Consider the following 20677-nt stretch of genomic DNA (forward strand, 5'->3'; position numbering starts at 1 on the left):
CAGGGCAGGGCGGCAGAGAGGTCCCTGGTCCACGACACAGGGGGACCAGGGCCGAGAGGCAGAGGGGGACCAGGGCCGAGAGGTGAAGCGGGGCAAGGACCAAGAAGCATAGGGGTGCCAGGAGACAAGGGGACGACGGCCACGAGGCCGAGGGGGATCAGGACTGGGAGACGGGCAGCAGGGCCGGGTGGTATATGGGACCCAGGGCTGGGACGTTGAGGGGGACGTGGGCCTTGAGGTAGAGGGGGACCAGGGCCTGGAAGCATATTGGGACCAGGACAGAGGGGAACCAATGCCAGAAGGCAGAGGGGTACCTGGGCCGGGTGACAGGGGGAACTGTCAGGGAGGTAAAAGGGAACCAGGGCCGAGAAGCAGGGCGGTACCAGGACAGGGAGGCAGCGGGGGACCAGGGACGGGAAGTAGAAGGGGACCAGGGTGGGAAGGCAGAGGGGAACCAGGGTTGGGAGGTAGTGGAGTACCTGGGCTGGGAGACAGGGGGCCTGGGGCTGGGAGGCAGAGCGGTACTTGTGCCGGGAGACAGTGGGACTAGGGCTGAGAAGCGGAGGGGAACCAGGGCCAAGAGGCGGGGGGCAACCGGGTCAGAGAGACAGAGACCGGCCAGGGCCGGGAAGCAGAGGAGAAGTAATCATGATGATGGTATTTATAAAGCCCTTACTGTGTGCCAAGCACCGTACCTAAGCTCTGAGGTAGATACAAGAAAATCAAGTTGGACACAGACCCTGTCCCATTCAGAGTCATTCATTCAATCGTATTTATTGAGCGCTGACTGTGTGTAGAGCAGTGTAATAAGCGCTTGGAAAGTACAAGTTGGGAAGATATAGAGGCGGTCCCTACCCAACAGTGGGCTCACAGTCTAGAAGGGGAAGACAGAGAACAAAACAAAACATATTAATAAAATGAAATAAATAGAATAAATATGTACAAATAAAATAAATAAATGGAGTAATAAATACGTACAAACATATATACATATATACAGGTGCTGTGGGGAGGGGAAGGAGGTAAGGCTGGGGGATGGGGACGGGGAGGAGGGGGAGAGGAAGGAGGGGGCTCAGTCTGGAAAGGCCTCCTGGAGGAGCTGAGCTCTCAGTAGGGCTTTGAAGGGATCTCAGTCTAAACTGGAGGGAGATCGGGAATTTAATCCCCACTTTCCAGATGAGGAATCGGAGGCACAGAGACGTTACGGGAACGTGACTACCAGCTCTGTTTGATTGTACTCTCTCAAGCACTTAGCACAGTGCTCTGCACACAGTAAGTGCTTAGTAAGTACAGTTGCTTAATGAACTTGCCAAAGATCCCGCAGCGGGCAGGTGGTGGAGCTGGGATTAGAACTCAGGGCCTCTTACTCCCAGGTCCATGCTCTTTCCTCTAGGCCACACTTATACCCTTGCTGCTTACCAGTACTTTTTCTCCTAAGGACTGGGTGTTTGTTCATCTTGTCCAATTTTGAGCATTGTCATTTTTCTTTCTTAAGATTCAAACATGATCCCATTTTGCTGATGTCAAAAGTTCCACTTGTATATGAGCCAAATGGATTTTACATGACTCAGTGGGTGACACAGTAAGGGCTCAAACGCTGTTGACCCTGGTTAACGGCTTGAAGAGTGCTTGGTCTCAGTGGGTCTGAAAACCATGCTGTGGGGTGCGGTATTTCAGGACGCAGATAATGATAATGATAACGATGATATTTATTAAGCGTTGAACTGTATGAACATTACTGTACAAAGCTCTTGAGTAGAGAAAAGCTAATCAGGTTGAACACAGTCCCTGCCCCACATGGGGCTCACGGTTTTAATTCCGATTTTCCAGCTGAGGGAGAAGTCAAGTGATTTGGCCGAGGTCACCCAGCAGACAAACGGGAGCTTGTCCTCCCGGGACCCAGGTCCTCCCGACTCCCGGGCCCGGGCTCTGTCCACTAGACCGTGCCGCTTCCCATAGCAGAATGGCATGTCGGCGGACGTAGGTCTTACAGCGATTGCTCTTTCCAAGGGAAGGCTTTCGATTCTGAAAATCTGCACTGAGAAAACCCCCCTGGGGGCGGACGTATCCTTGGAAAGTTTGGCAGCACAGACTCACCAGTTCTCCGGAGCCTACCTCAGTAACCTGTGCCGAAAAGTGAGTTCCCACATGGGGGTCAGTTAGCGCAGGGCTCAGAGTAGAGGAAGTGATCAGAAAATACTGTGAATTGGAGGAGGTGCCAGCTGGAGAGAGGGGGCCACCCGGGAGATGATTGAGACAGAGCTCGGTATTCCGGCCTGACTCTGTTCGGATGTTCTGGAAGATCGGAAGTCTTCAGTCTGGACATCAGCTCTCCCTGAATTCCCTCTAAACCCCCCGACTTCCTGCAGGCAGCCATCCCAGGTGAACCAGTGGTTTAGAGGGAAGGCAGTTTCCCGCCCCCAAAACTCAGCCTCGCCCTTTTTGTTGCCCCTCCCCGACAACATCTCCCCCTGCCCTAGCCAACCCAACGAACCGGAGAATTCATTTTAGGTTTTGGTTATTTTGGTTCAAATTTCCCAAAGGGCTCAGGAAGCCTGAAGGATGTTTGGAGGAGAATCCTGTCATTCTAGACTGTACACTCCTTTTGGGCAGGGAATGTGCCTGCTAATTTGGTTGTCTTGGATTCTCCCAAGTGCTCAGTACAGTGCTTTGCACATAGTAAGTGCTCAATACATAGCATCGATTGATAGCTTAGCACACGTGTTTTTCCGAGGCGAGAGGTCCTTGGGGTGTCTCTCTCATGGAGAGTGCACCAGTAGTAACCGCTGATTCAATGGTAAATTACCAGGAAGATGACATTCATTCATTCATTCAATCATTTATTGAGCGCTTAGTATATGCAAAGCACTGGACTAAACGCTTGGGAGACAGTAAAAAGACACATTTCCCTACCACCTCCCAAGACTGAGTTCTGAGCTTATTATTCTGTAGCCTCTTGCTTGGAGCTGCTCCCACAGACTTGTTCCTGAAAGTGGGGTAGAAAGAAGTTCGACCTCCCAACCTGTTCCATCAAACTAACAGCTTTGCTCGATTCCCTTTAAGGCCGCCTTGCTAGCTCTGCAGGAGAATGGTCTGGAAACCACCCCCGTGAAACAGGAGCACTTCGTGAGATCCCTAGTGACCATGCGACCGTCGATATACCAGAAAGACTTGGATTTTTATGAAGGCTTATTTAGAAAACAAGAATTATTCTCTGATTTAGAGAAGCTGTAAAGCCCGCCCGTCCATTGTTTGGTCCTGTGGACTGCAACCTCACATTTGGGTGGTTGACGTTTGTGTCCGGGCGATGACCCCAGTGTTCTGGGGCACCGTCCACGTGTTCTTGTATCTGGGAAACAGCAATGTTTGTCTGCTTCTTTATAAAGGACCTTTAATTATCGTTTGACCTAAACATGCATCTCTTCATTTGAGGAGCCAGAATTCTCAGCCACCATTCAGATAGCAGTAATAATGATAATGGAATTTGTTAAGGTAATGGTCAGGGAATGTGTCTGTTTTATTGTTTCGTTGAACTCTCCCAAGATCATAGAATGGTGCCCTGCACACAGTACGTACTCAATAAATATGATTGGTTGATTGGCTTACAGTGTGCTAAGCCCTGGGCAAGAGGATACAGGTGGGACTTGGACAGAGACCCTCTCCCAAGGAGGTGCTCCATCTGTGACTCTAGGTCACATCGGGGACAAGTAGGCAAACATTAAAACAGCATCAAGGGCCAGGGACAAATACACAGTGCACAAAATCCAAGTTAAAGACTCTCCCAAGCACTCAGAAGGCTTTTTGTTTTTTATGATTTTTGTTAATCGCTTTACTACATGTCAAGTGCATTGTTCTAAGCACTAGGGTAGACACAAGCTAATCAGGTCGGATACAGTCCGTGTCCCACATGGAGTTCACAGTCTTAATCTCCATTTTCCAGATGAGGTGACTGGGGCTCAGTGAAGTGACTTATCTCAGGTCATACAAACAAGGTATCCCAGGTCAGGCAAACAAGTGGCAGAGTCGGAATTAGAACCTGTGGCCTTATGACTCCTGGGCCCGCGCTCTATCCAGGGGGCCACACTCCTGCCCTTAGGAGTTGTCCATGCAACAGCCATGGGAATGTAATTCCACCCAGCACATGTTTGGGCCCAAGTCCCCAGTGTCAGCCACCTCTCCTAGTTGAGGGTTTTTGGGGTTTTCTTTTATGGTATTAAGCACTTTTCATTCATTCAATTCTATTTATTGAGTGCTTACCGTATGCACAGCACTGTACTAAGCGTTTGGAAAGCACAATTCAGCAACAGAGACAATCCCTGCACGCAATGGGCTCACAGTCTAGAAGGGGGGAGACAGATATCAAAATAAGTAAGCAAGCATCAATAGCATCAATATAAATAAATAGAATTACAGATAAATACACAGAAATAAATAGAATTATAAGTATATACATGCGTATACAAGTGCTGGGGGGCAGAGGAAAGGGGGTCTTAGTCTGGGAAGACCTCTTGGAGGAGGTGAGCTTTCAGTCGGGCTTTGAAAGAGGGAAGTGTACTAGTTTGGCAGGTTTGAGGAGGGAGGACATTCCAGGCCAGAGGGAGGGCCAGGGGTCAACGGCGGGACAGGCAAGAACGAGACACAGTGAGAAGGTAAACGCCACCAGAGGAGGGAAGTGTGCAGGCTGGGATGTAGAAGAAGAGAAGGGAGGTGAGGTAGCAGGGGGCGAGGTGATAGAGAGCTTTGAAGCCAATAGGAGTCTTTGCTTGATACAAAGGTTGGTAGGCTACCACATACTATGTAGAGGCAGTTTACTAAACGCTGGGGTAGGTACAAGCTAATCAGATCGGACATAGTCCCTGTCCTGCCTTAGCTCACAATTTTCATCTCCATTTTACAGATGAGGTGACTGAGCCAAAGAAAAATGAAGTGACTTGCCCAAGGTAATGCAGCAGAGTGTTGTATTATTAACCATATTTATTGAGTGGTTACTATATGCAAAGCACTGTGCTAAATGTTTGGGAGAAGACAATATACCATCAAACACATTCCCTGCCTACAACCGAGCTCACGATCTACAGGGGGAGACAGACATTAATATAAATAGATAAATAAATTACAGATATGTACATATGTGCCATGGGAAAGGGAGATAGGATGAGTGAAGTAGCAAGTATGAGTGGAAAAGAAGGAAGTGGAAGAAAAGGGCTCAGTCAGGGAAAGCTTCCTGGAGGAGATGGGCTTTCGATAAAGCTTTGAAGTGGGGGAGAGCAATTATCTCTATGAAAGGAGGAAGGGATTTTCCAGGCCAGAAATAGGTTGTGGTTGAGAGGTCGGCAGAGAGAGAAATGAGATCGAGGTACAGTGAGAAGGTTAGCAACAGAGGAACAAATTTACAAGCTGTGTTGGAGGAGAGTAGCAAGGTGAGGTAGGAGGGGGCGAGGCGATTAAGTGCTTTAAAATCAATGATGACTTTTTGTTTGCTGTGGAGGTAGATGGGCAACCACTAGAGATTCTAGTGGGGAAACAAGATTTGAATTTTTTTGAAGGAAAATGATTCGGGGAGCAGAATGGAGTAAGGACTGGTGTGGGCAGAGACAGGAGGCAGGGAGGTCAGCAAGGAGGCTGATACAGTAATCTAGGCGGGCTAAGATAAGTCCTTGTCTTAATGTAGTAGTTTGGATGGAGAGGAAGGGGTGACGTTTGGCAAGGTTGGGAAGGTAGGACTGACAGGATTTAGTGATGATTTGAATATGTGGGTAGAATGAGGGAGGGGTCAAGGATAATACCAAGGTTATGGGCTCGAGAGACAGGAAGGATGGTGGTGCCGTCGGCAGCAACGGGAAAGTGAGCAGGAGGACAGGGTTCGTGGGGGAAGAAAAGTTCAGTTTTGACCATATTAAGTTTGAGGTGACAAGAGGACATCCTGGAAGTAAGGAGGAAATGCAAGACTGCAGATAAGGAGCGAGATCAGGGCTGGAGTTGTTGATTTGGGTGTCATCAGCATAGAGGTGATAGTTGAAGCTGTGTGAGCGAATGAGTTTTCCAAGGGGGTGTAGATGGAGAAAAGACAGGGACCCAGAACTAAACCTTGAGGGACACCCACAGTTAGGGGTTGGGCTCAGAAGAAGCAGTGTGGTGAGAAAGGCCCCCAGTGGAGCGAATGTCTGTTGGGTTTTGAGGGCCAGGAGAGAGGGGGCTTGAGAATGTACCAATGTCGGGCAGGGGGTTGCTCTGGTGAGGAGGCAGGGGGAGGTTGAAACTTCCACTTGGGCTCCTTGGAGTTCAGCCATCAAATGCACCCAAGGAGGTTTCTGAGAATCAAGTGACAAGTTCCTAAATTTTCCATCTGATGGTTGAGAGTAGAGGGCAGGAGTTGGGGAACTGGCCTGAGTAGAAGGCCGGAGTTGGGGAACTGGCCCAGCCTCGCCTCTCCCCTTAGTACCGTCTAAAGGAGGGAGACGTTTGTGGAAACCACTGGCAGCTGGGACACTGAGAGGGCTGTGGAGGCCTGAAGTGAATCCCTGTCCGTGGCCGACTTGTCCCGCTCTACCTGTGTGTTATCTGGTAAGTGACTGATTTGATTCGGGGGGCGGGGAGACCAGTGTTTGGTGGTGGGGTTGTCTTTGAGGGGACCCATTGTCCTGGGACCAACAGGTGGCCATAGCCCAGCATGGCAGTAGCATCCTTAAGGCAGCCATCTGAGGCAGACTTGTTACAGCCTGCCGTGATGGTGGCGGCAGCTCCTCAAGACTCAGCCTAGTGGGAAATGATGCTAATATTCACGGTATTTATTAAGCGCTAACACTTTGCCAGGTACTGTTCTAAGTGCCAGGATAGATAAAAATTAATCAAGTTGGACACAGTCACTGTTCCCCGGGTGGCACACAGCCTTAATCTCCATTTTACAGATGAGGGAACTGAGGCCCAGAGAAGTGAAGTGACTTGGCCAAGGTCCCGCAGCAGACAGATGGCAAAGCCGCGATTCGAACCCAGGTCCTCGTAACTTCCAGGCCCATGCTCTACCTACTAAACCATGTTGCTACTGCCCCTCCCTCCTCTCCTCAGGATGCCAAACCCTGGGCACACAGCTGTCCACAAGCCACCACTTGTGACATGCTAACCTCAGGAGGCATCTGTTTTTGGGTAGGGGTCGTCTGTATATGTTGCCGACTTGTACTTCCCAAGCGCTTAGTACAGTGCTGTGCACACAGTAAGTGCTCAATAAATATGATTGAATGAATGAAGGGCCACCCCTGTTGGGAACACTCATTAAGCAATGGCATTCATTCATTCATTCAATCGTAGTTATTGAACTCTCATTGTGCGCAGGGCACTGTACCGAGCGCTTTGGAGAGGACAGTAGACAATAGGGCACGGGCTTGGGAATCAGAAGGACATGGGCCCTAATCCCAGCTCTGCCATTTACCAGCTGTGTGATTTTGGGGACGTCACTTCACTTCACTGAGCATCAGTTCCCTCATCTGTAAAATGGGGATTCAACACATAGACCGTGTCCAACCTGATGACCTTGTATCTACTTCAGCGCTTAGAACAGTGCCTGACACAAAGTGCTTATAAATGCTATTTTAACACAAATATAGCAGAGATTAGAGCTCTAATCCCATCTCTGCCAGTGGCCTGATCTCTGTGACCTTGGACAAGTAGTCTCTTAGTTTCTTCATCTCCTTCCCTATTAATTAATTAATATAGTTTTAGTTATGGTACTTGTTGAGCACTTACGCTGTTCGAAGCACTGAGGTAGATACAGACACCCCCCCCCCCGACACGATCTGCTTGCCCTGCCCTCAGCAGTTCTTTTCAAAGGCCACCCTCCCTCCTTTCTTCCTCCTTAAAGGTATTTTGTTAAGCACTTACAATGTGCCAAGCACTGTTCTAAGAGCTGGGGTGATACATAGTAATCAGGTTGTCCCACTTGGGGCTCACATCTTAATCCCCATTTTACAGATTAGGTCACGGAGGCACAAAGAAGCTAAGTGGCTTGCCCAAGCTCACACAGCAGACAAGTGGAAGAGTTGGGATTAGAACCCTTGGCTTTCTGACTCCAAAGCCCGTGCTCTTTCCACTGTCACGCTGATCTCTTTTCTCCCTCTTTTCCTTCTCCCCTTCTTCCTCTCTCATTGCTCCCTCCTGCTCCTCTCACTCCTCTGCCCCTCTCTTTCTCCCTGCCCCTCCCTCCCTCCTGCCACTCTCCCTCGATCCTGGGCCCATTCCCCCTGCTCCCCTGGGGGCCGCCTATCCCAGCCCGTCCTGACCTGACTCTCCCCTGCCTGCCTGCTCCCTCCTAGGCTGGCCACCATGGGCATTTTCCAAGTCCTGATGAAGAAGAAAGAGGTCGGCAGTCTTCCCCTCCCTCAGCCCCTTCCCCACTTCCCCCTGCCCCCGTCTGTTCCTTCGACTGGGCTGGGGGGAGAGATCTCACCCCCACTTCCCTTATCTCCTCCCTCCTACTGCCCCAAACCCCACCATCCCTATTTTCTCCCCGCTTCCTTTGCCTCCCGGCTACCTCCACCTCCCTCTTCCCAAATCTCTCCCCTGCAACTACCTTAACCTTCTTTCCTCTCCTCCTCCTCTGCTCCTCCTCTGCTCCCTGCTACACCTACCTCCGTCCCGCACCTCTTTCTTCCCAAGTCTCTTTCCGCTGCTACCCCTTCCCTTGCCTCTTCCTCCCGCTTCTTCCCCCATTTCCTCCCCATCTCCACCCATCTCCTCCCTCCACTTACTTCTCCCTAAACTCCTCCCCCATGTCCTCTTACCATCTCCTCCCGTGCTAACCCTACCTCCTTTTCCCCATTTCCCCCTCCCCATTTTCTCCCCACACTTCCCCCCATTTCCTCCTCTTCTACCCCTACGTTTTTCCAACTTCTTTATTCCCCTACCTCCTCCCCATCTCCTTCTCCCACCTCCTTCTCCCCCATCTCCTCCCCCTGCTACCCTAACCCCTTCCTCCACATCCTCTTCCCATCTCCTCCTCTGCTACTCCTACCTCCTTCCCCCCACTTTTTCCTCCCCATCTCCTCCCCCCGGCTATCCCTATTTCCTCCCCACACTTATTCCTTCCCATCTTCTACCCCCACTGTCCCCCATTTTGCTCCTTGGCTACTCTTACCTTCTTTCTTCCCACTTCTTTCTTCCCCCATCTCCTCCCATCTCCTCTTCCCACCTCCTTCTCCCCCAATCTATTCCCCTCTCTATCCCTCCCTCCTCCCCAATCTCCTCCCTGTTACCCCTATCTCCCCAGCCCCCACCTCGGTTCCTTTTTTTCCTCATTCGCCTCCGCCCTGCCACCCTTCCCCTTCCCCAACCCAGCTCTCCCGGAGTCAGGGGCCACCTGACCCTTGACCCCGGACCCTGACCGCCATTTGTGCCTTGGCTGCTCCCCAGCTCATACCGCTGGCCACCATCGTCACCATCGCCGGGTTGGGAGCCAACTCCGTGTCCGTGTACTCTCTCTTCAAGACGGCTGTCATGTGAGTAGCAGGCCCCAGGACCTGTCCGGCAGTCAATCCATCAATCAATCAGTCGGTGGCATTTATTGAGCACTCACTGGGTGCAGAGCCCTGCACTAGTGCTCGGGAGACTACAGTAGAACAATGTAATGGACACACTCCCCACCCACGGTGAGCGTTAAGTCTAGAGAGGGAGGCAGAAAAGTATGATAAGTGACACAGTGTAGGGATAGATACCTAAGTGCTTTGGAATAAGGATGGGGTGAGTATCAGTAGCTTAAAGGGGGGGCATCCATACAGCAACTACTCTCCTTGCCTTCAAAGCCTTATTGGAGGCACAATCCCACCAGGAGGCCTTCCCCAACTAAGCCCTCCTCTTCTCCCACTCCCTTCTGCATCTCCCTGACCTGCCCCTTTATTCATCACCACAACTAGCTCCACAGCATGCAGGTACATATCTGTAATTTATTTCTAATTAATGTCTGTCTCTCCGTCTAGACTGTAAACTTGTTTTGTAGGGTGGGAACGCGTCTGCTAATTCTATCGTACTGGGCTCTCCCTAGCACTTAGTACAGTGTTCTGCATACAGTAAGTGCTCAATGAATACCACTGATTGATTGATTGATTCAGTTCCTGTTCAGGGCTGCTGGGGTTTGGTGGGGTTGAAGGAGAATACAACATAATTAAATCAATCAATGGTATGATCAATCAATTAATGAGCACTTGCTGTGTGCAGAGCACTGTACTGTTTGGGATTACAACAAAACAAAACAGTCAATCAATCTGTGGTATTTATCAAGCACTTACCGTATGCAGAGAACTGCACCAAGTGTTCGGGAGAGTACAATAAACAGAATCGGTAGGCACGGTCCCTGCCCACACCGGGCTTGCAGTCTAGAGACGAGCTAACAATCAATGCTATCAATTGGGTTCTCTCTGTGAGCAGAGCACTGCATTAAGTGCTTTCGCGAGTACAATATAACAGATTTGGTAGACACGGTTTCTGCCCACAACAAGCTTAGAGTCTAGACACGAGTTTACAGTCGATGGTACTTACTGATCTCTTACTGTGTGCAGAGCACTGCACTAAGCGCTTGGACGAGTACAATATAATAGCTTTGATAGACACGCTAGCTTCCAGTCTGCGGGGGGCGGGGGGCACCGGATGGGAAGTTCAGAAATGTCATTTTCAGGGGGACACTACAACTGCTTAGCGTCTTTCCTAACAGATGCCATCTTGGGCTTCAGCCTCAACAGGTCCAAAAATCCAGAGCCATGGGAGAACGTGGATCCTACCCAGCCTCAAAAGGTAGCGGGCCCACCTCCGTCCCTTCTTCTGAAGGGCCCCTCCGTCCCCCGCTGAACAATGGCAGGCTCCTTGACCTGATGATCTTGGTCCTGAGCCCAATCCTCTCAGAGGGGCAGCTGCCTGCAGCCTCCCTATCCTGCCCTGCCCTGCCCTCTGGGCCCCGGGATGAGGGGCATTGGTGCCACTTCTCGGTGTGTGGGTGGGGAAGGGAGGAAACACTGGGACATTTGGGCACAGTGGGCCGGTCGACTTGGGAGAGCAGGTGGACGAGAAAGGCCATCTCCTGGATCTTTATGATCCCAGTCTGACCCAGGGATGAGGAGGGACACTGTGGGAGTGAAACAACCATTTTGGTTTGGTTTTTTATGGTATTTGTAAAGCACTCACTATGGGCCAGGCACTGTACTAAGCATTGGAGTAGATACAAGCTTATAATAATACGCTTACTGTGTGTCAGGCACTGTTCTAAACATTAGCATAGATACAACCTAATCTGGTTGGACACATCCATGTCCCACTTGGGGCTCACAGTCTTAATTCCTATTTTACAGATGAGAGAACTGAGGCACAGGGAAGCAAATAGACTTTTTAATGCTATTTGTTAAGTGCTTATTCTATGCCAGAAACTGTACAAAGTGCTGGGGTAGATACAAGCTAGTCTGGTTGGACACAGTCCCTGTCCCACATGGGGCTCACAGTCTTAGTCCCTATTTTACAAATGAGGGAACTGAGGCAAAGAGAGGCGAAGTAACTTTTCCTAATGGCATTTGTTAAGCACTTACTATGTGCCAGACACTTGTTCTAAGCACTGGGGTAGGTAGAAGGTATTCTGGTTGGACACAGTCCCAGTCCCACATGGGGTTCACGGTCGTGGGATTCACAGTCTTAATCACTATTTTACAGATGAGGTAACTGAGGCCCAGAGAAGTGAAGTGACTTGCCCAAGGTCACCAAGCAGACAAGTGGCAGAGCCAGGATCATAACCCATAACCTTCTGATCCCCAGGCCCATGCTCTATCCACTAGGCCATGCTGTCGCAGTCCCTGTTCTACATAGAGCAGAGAACTATTTTCTGGATGAAAATCAAGGGAAATCACTTTCTATTCTATTATAAATCAGCAATATTTCCCAAGCACCTACTGTCTGCAGAATAGTATACAAAATACCCGGGAGAGGATAATAATGTTAATAAATACCATTCCTGCCCTCAGGCAGTCAATCAGTTCGTGTTTGTTGCGCACTTTGTGCAGAGCACTGTACTAAGCACCTGGGAGAGTACAACATAACAATATAACAGAAACGTTCCCTGCCCACAGTGAGCTTGCTGTCTAGCAGGGAAGGCAGAGATTAATAGAAATAAATAAGTTACAAATATGGATATAAGGAGCTTAGGAAGCTTAGAATCTAGCAGAATGTATTCTCCAGGGTTGCGGTTCCTGGAACACAGGTTTTGTCTCCCTGCTCTGCAGTTACTCTCGATTAACCAGAAGTGGAAATCCATCGAGGAATTGCAGAAGGTGAGAAGGCTGACCAAGTGACCAAGAGACTGAGCCGCCAGCCCCTACGCCCCGGGAATCCAGAGGAAGCACCTCTGCGCAAATTCACCTTCCAAACCAGCACACGGAGATAGTTCCTCTGCATTCTCGGGGTCATCCCCCAATCTGGAGGCCTTCTTGGTCCGGGGTCGCCTGCCCCACGGAGGGACCACCTTGCAGGCTGGCGACCGGACAAGTGGCATCTGACCCAAACCCAGCTCTTCCAGTTTGGCATCCACGGTCTTCTCTGGAAATAAGACCTGCTTCAGCCTTCCTTGAGTGGAAATGGGTTTGCATCTACTGCTTTGTGAGGTAGATTAAATAAAGTCCGTTCCCCCCCACCCGAAATAAAGGCAGAATGCATGTTTCCTCATACAGAGAATTTTAGCTCATCCAAAGGAAACACATTCTGATAAAAAGAAACACCCACAATTCACAGTTAGGGAACTTGGAATGTCAGAATTCATTCATTCATTCATTCATTCATTCAGTCGTATTTATTGAGCACCTACTGTGTACAGAGCACTGTACTAGGTGTTTGAGAGAGTACAGTAAGATTACAAAATAGACACATTCCCTGCTCACAACAAGTTTACAGTCTAGAGGACCTGGGTTCTAACCCCAGCTCCCCCATTTAAGAATTGTGGTGAGCAGCATGGCTCAGTGGAAAGAGCTCGGGCTTGGGAGTCAGAGGTCATTCTTTCATTTATTCAATCATATTTATTGAGCACTTACTGTGTGCAGAGCACTGTACTAAGCGCTTGGGAAGTACAAGTTGGCAACATATAGAGACGGTCCCTACCCAACAGCGGGCTCACAGTCTAGAAGTCATGAGTTCTAATCCCAGCTCCGCCACATGTCTGCTGTGTGACCTTGGGTAAGTCACTTAACTTCTCTGAGCCTCAGTTGCCTCATCTGCAAAATGGGGATTAAGACTGTGAGCCTCACATGGGACAACCTGATCACCTTGCATTCCCCCAGTGCTTAGAACAGTGCTTTGCATATAGTAAGTGGTTAACAAATGTTATTATTATTATTATTATTATTATTATTATTATTATTATTATTATTATTATTAGACTTGTTAAGCCGTTAGTATGTGCCAAACACTGTTCTCTGCACTGGGGTAGGTATATGTTCATCAGGTTGGACACAGTCCTTCTCCCACATGGGACTCATTGTCTAAGTAGGAGGGAGTAAGATTTCATCCCCATTGTACAGATGGGGTAGCCGAGGGACTTGTCCAAGGTCACACAGCAGACAAATGCCAGAACAGGGATTAGAACCCAAGTCCTCTGACTTCCAGGCCTGTGTTCTTTCTAGTAAGCCAAGCTGTTTCTTTGCCTACTGTGTGACGTTAGGCAGGTCACTTCACTTCTCTGGGCTTTAGTTCCCTCATCTGTAAAATGAGGATTAAAATTAAGAGCCCCTGTGGGGCATGGCCTGGGCTGTGTCCACCCTGATTACCTTGAATCTACCCAAGCACTTCCCCTCTCCCGGTCGTACCTGAAGGGTTTCCAGCACTCTACCAGTCTCGGCTATGGGACAGAGAGTCAAGAGGCCTACCCATTCCATTCCTAGCTTGACCAGTGGCTAGCGAGTGGAAGACAATCTCCTACAAGTCAAAACTCACCCATGCTGGGCAGCAGCGGAATAGGAGAGAGTCGAGGGCGGAAACTCGAGTTTACTACGCAGAAGGCGGCAATGGTAAACCTCTTCTGTATTTTTAACAAGAAAAATCTATGGATACACTACCAGAACGATTGCAGATGGAGAGCCGGGGTTTTTTGGGAGAGATGGGTCTGTGGTGTCGCTATGGGTTGGCAATGGCTCGACGACATAAGACAAGACCCAAGCCCTTAGAACAATGCATGGCACCTAGTAGGCACTTAACAAATGATGTAAGAGAAAGGAAAAAACAAGGTCAGATGAGAAGGCTCATGAGTCATATCTGAAGCTTGACCTTACCATAGGGATTGCCTCTGGTGCCAGTTTGTACTTCCCAAGTGCTTAGTACAGTGCTGTGCACACAGTAAGTGTTCAATGAATGTGATTGAAGGAATGAAGGAATGAACCATTCCCTCCCATGGTCTGCTCAGGGAAGGACCCCCAAGAAAAATCTTCCAGGCCTTTCAAAAGACATAAACGAATTCCACATTCCCAAAAGAGAATTTCGTGTATTTATGCATTACTATTATCATTATTATTATTATCCTTCACAATACAGGTATACCTACCAACTGTATTATGTTCCCCCAAATCAATGCTTTGCACAGAGAAAACAGTCAGTAAATACCATTATTGATCCCCTCTAGACTGTAACCTCGTTTTGTCAGGGAGCACGTCTGCTAGTTCAGTTGTACCATACTCTCCCAAGCACTTGGTGCACATAGTAAGCGCTCAGTAAATATGGTTCATTGATTGGTTGAAGTGGTTTTATGGTCTTGATATATTCATTCATCCGATCGTGTTTATTGAGCATTTACTGTGTTCAGAGCACTGTACTAAGCACTTGGGAGAGTACAATATAACAGACACGTTCCCTGCTCAGAAAGAGCTTACAGTTTAGAGGGGGAGACAGACGTTATTATAAATAAATAAATAAATAAATAAATAAATGATAGCTATGGACACACTCCTGCGGCAACCCAGCCCACACACTTGGTTCCTCCGGTGCTGACCTTCTCACTGTGTCTCGGTCTCATCTAGCTCGCCGCTGACCTCACGCCCACATCCTGCCTTTGGCCCCGTACCCCCTCGCTCCTCATGTCAGACAGATCTCCTCCAGGAGGCCTCCTCTGACTGGGCCCTCCTCTCCTCTTCTCTCACCATCTTCTGAGCCGCTCTTGCTTGCTCCTTTATTCATCCCCCCTCTCATCCCCACAGCATGTATGTTGATGTCTTGCACGTGGAAGCAGCATGGCTCAGTGGAAGGAGCCCGGGCTTTGGAGTCAGAGGTTTTGGGTTCAAATCCCTGCTCTGCCACTTGTCAGCTGAGTGACTTTGGGTAAGTCACTTCACTTCTCTAGTCCTCAGTTACCTCATCTGTAAAATGGGGATGAAGACTGTGAGCCCCACGTGGGACCACCTGATCACCTTGTAATCTCCCCAGTGCTTAGAACAGTGCTTTGCACATAGTAAGCGCTTAATAAATGCCATTATCATTATAACTGTGTGCATATATATAATACTCATATAAAATATATATCCATAATTTATTTATTTATATGAATATCTGTCTCTCCCTCCAGACTGTGAGCGCATTGTGGGCAGGAATGTGTCTGCTTGCCGTTACCGTGTACTCTCCCAGTGCTTAGTACTGTGCTTTGCACACAGAAAGCGCTCAATAAATATGATTGAATGAATGAATGAAAGTGCTATGGGGCTAGGAGAGAGGATGAAGGAAAGGGAGCAAGTCAGGGCGATGAAGAAGGGAAATGGTGAAGAGGAAAATAGGGCTTATCAGGGAAGGACTCTTGGAGGAGATTCATTCATTCATTCAATTGTAATTCATTCATTCCATTGTAAAACCTGGCCCCTGACCCTCACCCTGCCTGATTGATGGACAGCTGCTGCTAAGGGTTCCAGAACCCTGATCTCTGCCCCCTTAATTATAACAATAATAATTATGGTATTTGTTAAGTGCTTACTAAGTACCAAGCACTTTTTTAATGGCATTTATTAAGCGCTTACTATATGCAAAGCACTGTTCTAAGCGCTGGGGAGGTTACAAGGTGATCAGGTTTTCCCACGTGGGGCTCACAGTCTTAATCCCCATTTTACAGGTGAGGTAACTGAGACACAGAGAAGTTAAGCCACGCTGCTTCTCTAAGCACTGTTCACTGTTCACTCTTCTAAGCACCGGGGTGGGTAGAAAAATGCAATCAGGTTGGGCACAGTCCTATCCCACTTGGGGCTCCCAATCTCAATCCCATTTCACAGATGAAGTAACTGAGACAGAGATAAGTGAAGCGACTTGCCCAAAGTCACACAGAAGACAAGTGGCAGAGCCGGGATTAGAACCCACAACTGCCAACTCCCAAGCCCGTGCTCTTTTCACTAGACCCTTCTCTCGCCTGCTTGACAGACGGCTGCTGCTGTAAGATGTCCACTTGCCCTAACTCCACTTACAGGGCTTTGGGAACCCACCTGGAGGAAACCAGTGAAAATGTGGAAGTTCATTCATTCAATTGTATTTATTGAGTGCTTACTGTGTGCAGAGCACTGTACTAAGTACCTGGGAAAGTACAATACAGCAATAAAGAGAGACAATCCCTGCCCACAACGAGCTCACAGTCTAGAGGTGGGGAGACAGACATCAAAACAAGTAAACAGACATCAGTATAAATAAATGAAATTACGAATATATACACAGGTGCTGTGGGGCAGGGAGTAGGGGAAGAGCAAAGGCAGTAAGTCAGGGCGACGTGGAAGGGAATGGGAGATGAGAAAAAGTGGGGCTTAGTCTGAGAAGGCCTCTTAGAGGAGATGTGTCTTCAGTAAGACTTTGAAGATGGGGAGAGTAATTGTCTGGCGGGTTTGAGAAGGGAGGAAGTTCCAGGCCTTGGGTCAGGGGTCGGCGGCGAGACAGGAGAAATCGAGGCATGGTGAGAAGGTTAGCATCAGAGGAGTGAAGAGTGCGGGCTGGGTTATAGAAGGAGAGAGGTGAGATGTATTAGGAGGGGGCAAGGTGATGGGGTGCTTTAAAGCTCGTGTTGAGGAGTTTTTGCTCGATATGGAGGTGGATAGGTAACCACTGGAGATATTTGAAGAGGAGGGTGACATACTCTGACCGTTTCTGTAGAAAGATAATATGGGCAGCGGAGTGAAGTACGGATTGGATTGGGGAAATAGAAGGAGGATGTGAGGTCAGAAAGGAGGCTGATAAAGTAATCTAGGTGGAATAGAGTGAGTGATTGTACTAACTTGGTAGCAGTTTGGATGGACAGGAAAGGGTGGATTGTAGCGATGTTAAGAGGAGACCGACAGGATTTGGTTACGGATCGGATATGTGGATTGAGTAAGAGAGAGGGGTCAAGGATAATGCTGAGATTCTGGGCTTGTGAAGGAAGGATGGTGGTGCCGTCTACAGTGATGGGAAAGTCCAGGAGAGGACAAGGTTTGGGTGGGGAGAGAAGGAGCTCTCTTTTAGACATGTTAAGCTTGAGGTGATGGGAGGACATTCGAGGTAGTGATATCTTGAAGACAGGGGCAGATGCGAGCCTGGAGAGAGGGAGAGAGATCAGGGAGGAGATGCAGATTTGGATATAATCTGCATAGAGAGGTAGTTGAAGCCATGGAAGTGAATGAGTTCTCCAGGGGAATGAGTGTAGATGGAGAATAGAAGGGGACCCAGAACTGAACCCTGATGAACCCCCACGGTAAGGGGGTGGGAGGGAGATGAGGAGCTCACGAAAGAGAATAGAGAAGCAGCATGGCCTAATGGATACAGCCCGGGCCTGGAAGTTAGAAGGACCTGGATTCTAATCCCAGCCCGGTCACCTGTCTGCTGTGTGACATTGGTTAAGTCACTTCATTGCTCTGGGCCTCAGTTCCTTCATCGGCAAAATGGGGATTAACCCTTTAAGCCCCAGGTGGGACAGACACTGTGTCCCAGTTGATTAGCTAGTATCCACCCCAGTACAGTACCTGGCACAGAGTAAATGATTAACAAATGCCGTAAGGAAATAAAAAGGTGCTTAACAAATATCATTCATTCAATCGTATTTATTGAGCGCTTACTGTGGGCATAGCACAGTACTTGGGAAGTACAAGTTGGTGACATATAGAGATGGTCCCTACCCAACAATGGACAAGAGCTTAGTCCAGTGCTCTGCACATAGTAAGGGCTCAATAAATATTGATTGATTGATTGGCACATAGTAAGCACTTAACAAATACTGTAAGAAAAAAGAGATGTGCTTAAGGAATACCAACTGCTTAGTCCAGTGTTCTGTACATAGTAAACACTCAATATATACCATTGATTGATTGATTGACACATAGTAAGCACTTAACAAATATCATAAAAAAATAAAAAAGAAAATCGGTTTTTTTGCCACCCTGGCTCCTCTACTGGGACAGATAAAGTTTTGGGTGCAGCCCACTGACAATGGGAAAATGGGCAAATCGTGGAGGTTTACACAAACTAATGGCCAGAACCTCGGCCTGATAGTCAGAGAATCTGACAGTAAGCTTTTTGAGGGCAGGTATCATGTTTCCTAACTCTACCATACTCTGTATTGCAGTATACCAAGCAGCATGGTTCAGTGGAAAGAGCATGGGCTTTGGAATCAGAGGTCATGGGTTTGAATCCCAACTCCACCACATGTCTGCAGTGTGACCTTGGGAAAGTCACTTAACTTCTCTGAGCCTCAGTTACCTCATCTGTAAAATGGGGATTAAGACTGTGAGCCCTATGAGGGACAACGTGATCACCTTGTATCCCCCCAGCGCTTAGAACAGTGTTCTGCACGTAGTAAGCGCTTAACAAATGCTACCATTATTATTATATTCTGCCAAGCACCGTATTAAGCGCTCTGCACAGGTACGCTCTCAACAAATACCACTGATTGATTTTCTCAGCCTTGCCACAAGCCTGATGTATGAGCTTGAGCCAGACACTTAACATTTCTGGACCTCAATTTCCTCATCTGGAAAAGTGGCATTACTAATAATACTTATTAAAAATAATGTCTGTGATGTTTTTAAGGGCCTATTATGATTCAAGGACTGCACTGAGTACTGGGTAGATCCAATGTGATCAGATCAGAATGAATCCCTGTCCCAAATGGGGCTCATAGGTTAAGGTGAAGGGATAACAGTTATGTAATCCCCATTTTACAGATGAGGAAACTGAGGCACAAGGTAGTTAGGTGTCTTGCCACAGTCTCACAATAGGCAAGTGCCTGAGCCGGGATTATAACCCAGGTCTTCTGACCCCCAGGCATTTGTCGGCCTACTTCCCAGGACTGCTGTGTGTGGCCTAGTGGGCTGGGAGTCAGCAGAACCTGGGTTCGAAGTGGTTAAAGGGCTATCCCGAAGCTCAGGATGGGTTTTTGGGTTTCACAAGGCCTAAGTGGGTCATTGGGGCCCACCAAGGGTAAAAGGTCACTGGGGCCTCCAAAGGCTCAGGTGGGTTTTTGTGTCCCTCTAGGAGGGGGAGGTGAGCAGGATTGCCCCAGTTTACAATGGAAAGGAGACAGAGCATGGCCTGCCCTGGGCTTTGGTGAGTAGGGGGATTTGGCTACTTCACCTTCCCCCTCCCGCTTTTAGAGGGGTCTGGGATTGGGCTTGCTGGAATTGTTGATGCCTATTGTATTGGTGATGAGGATGAAAATGACAATAATGATGATGTGGGGTTATCACGGTTGAGCAGGTGGGGTGGAGAGGAGGTTGGAGGAGGTGTTGAGTACACCGTTTCAGAAAAGATTTAAATGTTCATATTGTTGAACTGTGGGGGGATGAGGATTGTGGGGGCAAGGAAGAGGTGCCTGATGTTGATGAGTTATGGCGCTGCTAATGCCATGTATACATTGTGCACTGCCTGGGTGTGGGGCAGTAAGGACACTGGGGAGGAGTTGGGGTGGTGATGATTGTTTTGGGGGTTCTGATGATGTTTCCAGGATACTACTGCTGGGCTGGTGTGGGGTCTGAGGCGGAAGGTGGGGACCAAACGTTGAAAGCTGCCCTTGCTTTTTCAGACTGGTTGTGGAGAGCATATGCAAGAGGAGAGGGCATGGAGGAGGACCTTGGGATCAGATGAGCTCGTGGAAGGCCGGAGTGACTGCTGGACCTGGGATTGAGGGTCCTGGGTGACTGGGATAGATGGCACCTTACACACGGGGGTACGTAGTCTGGCTTAGTGGAAAGAGCCCGGGCTTTGGGGTCATAGGATATGGGCTCAAATCCAGGCTCTGCCAATTTTCAGCAGTGTGACTTTGGGCAAGTAACTTCACTTCCCTGGGCCTCAGTTACCTCATCTGTAAAATGGGAATGAAGACTGTGAGCCCCCCATGGGACAACCTGATCACCTTGTAACCTCCGCAGCGCTTAGAACAGTGCTTTGCACAGAGTAAGCGCTTAATAAATGCCATTATAAAAAATAATAAAAACATGACTTGGTGCGTGCTCATTGTCTGTTCCTGTGGGTCTGTCCATTCTGTGTCTCTCCTGTTCCCACTAGATTGAGGGCCAGGACGGTGTTCTCTCCATCCCCCTAGACCTCACCGCGGAGATCGGTGTCCAGTTGGTACTGGTCATGGTGGGCGAGGGGCCGCTCCTGCTGTAGCTGCAGTTCTCATCCCACTTCTCCTACCCCTGTAGGGCTGAGGGCAAGGATCCGGTGTGTGGGGACAGAGACTGTG

The 20677-nt window shown here is 48.8% G+C and overlaps 1 protein-coding gene across 1 annotated transcript; it reads left to right on the top strand.

Annotated features, from left to right (window-relative positions):
• Positions 1-8316: 8316 nt before the first annotated feature.
• Positions 8317-12314, top strand: LOC119921869 (normal mucosa of esophagus-specific gene 1 protein-like). Its single transcript, XM_038741864.1, has 4 exons — positions 8317-8352; positions 9403-9488; positions 10716-10776; positions 12246-12314. Exons 1-4 carry the CDS (start codon positions 8317-8319, stop codon positions 12312-12314), a joined length of 252 nt encoding a protein of 83 aa, XP_038597792.1.
• The last annotated feature ends 8363 nt before the right edge of the window (positions 12315-20677 follow it).

The sequence above is a fragment of the Tachyglossus aculeatus genome, unplaced genomic scaffold (assembly GCF_015852505.1).
Source record: "Tachyglossus aculeatus isolate mTacAcu1 unplaced genomic scaffold, mTacAcu1.pri SUPER_32, whole genome shotgun sequence".
In the NCBI taxonomy this organism is placed as follows: Eukaryota; Metazoa; Chordata; class Mammalia; order Monotremata; family Tachyglossidae; genus Tachyglossus; species Tachyglossus aculeatus.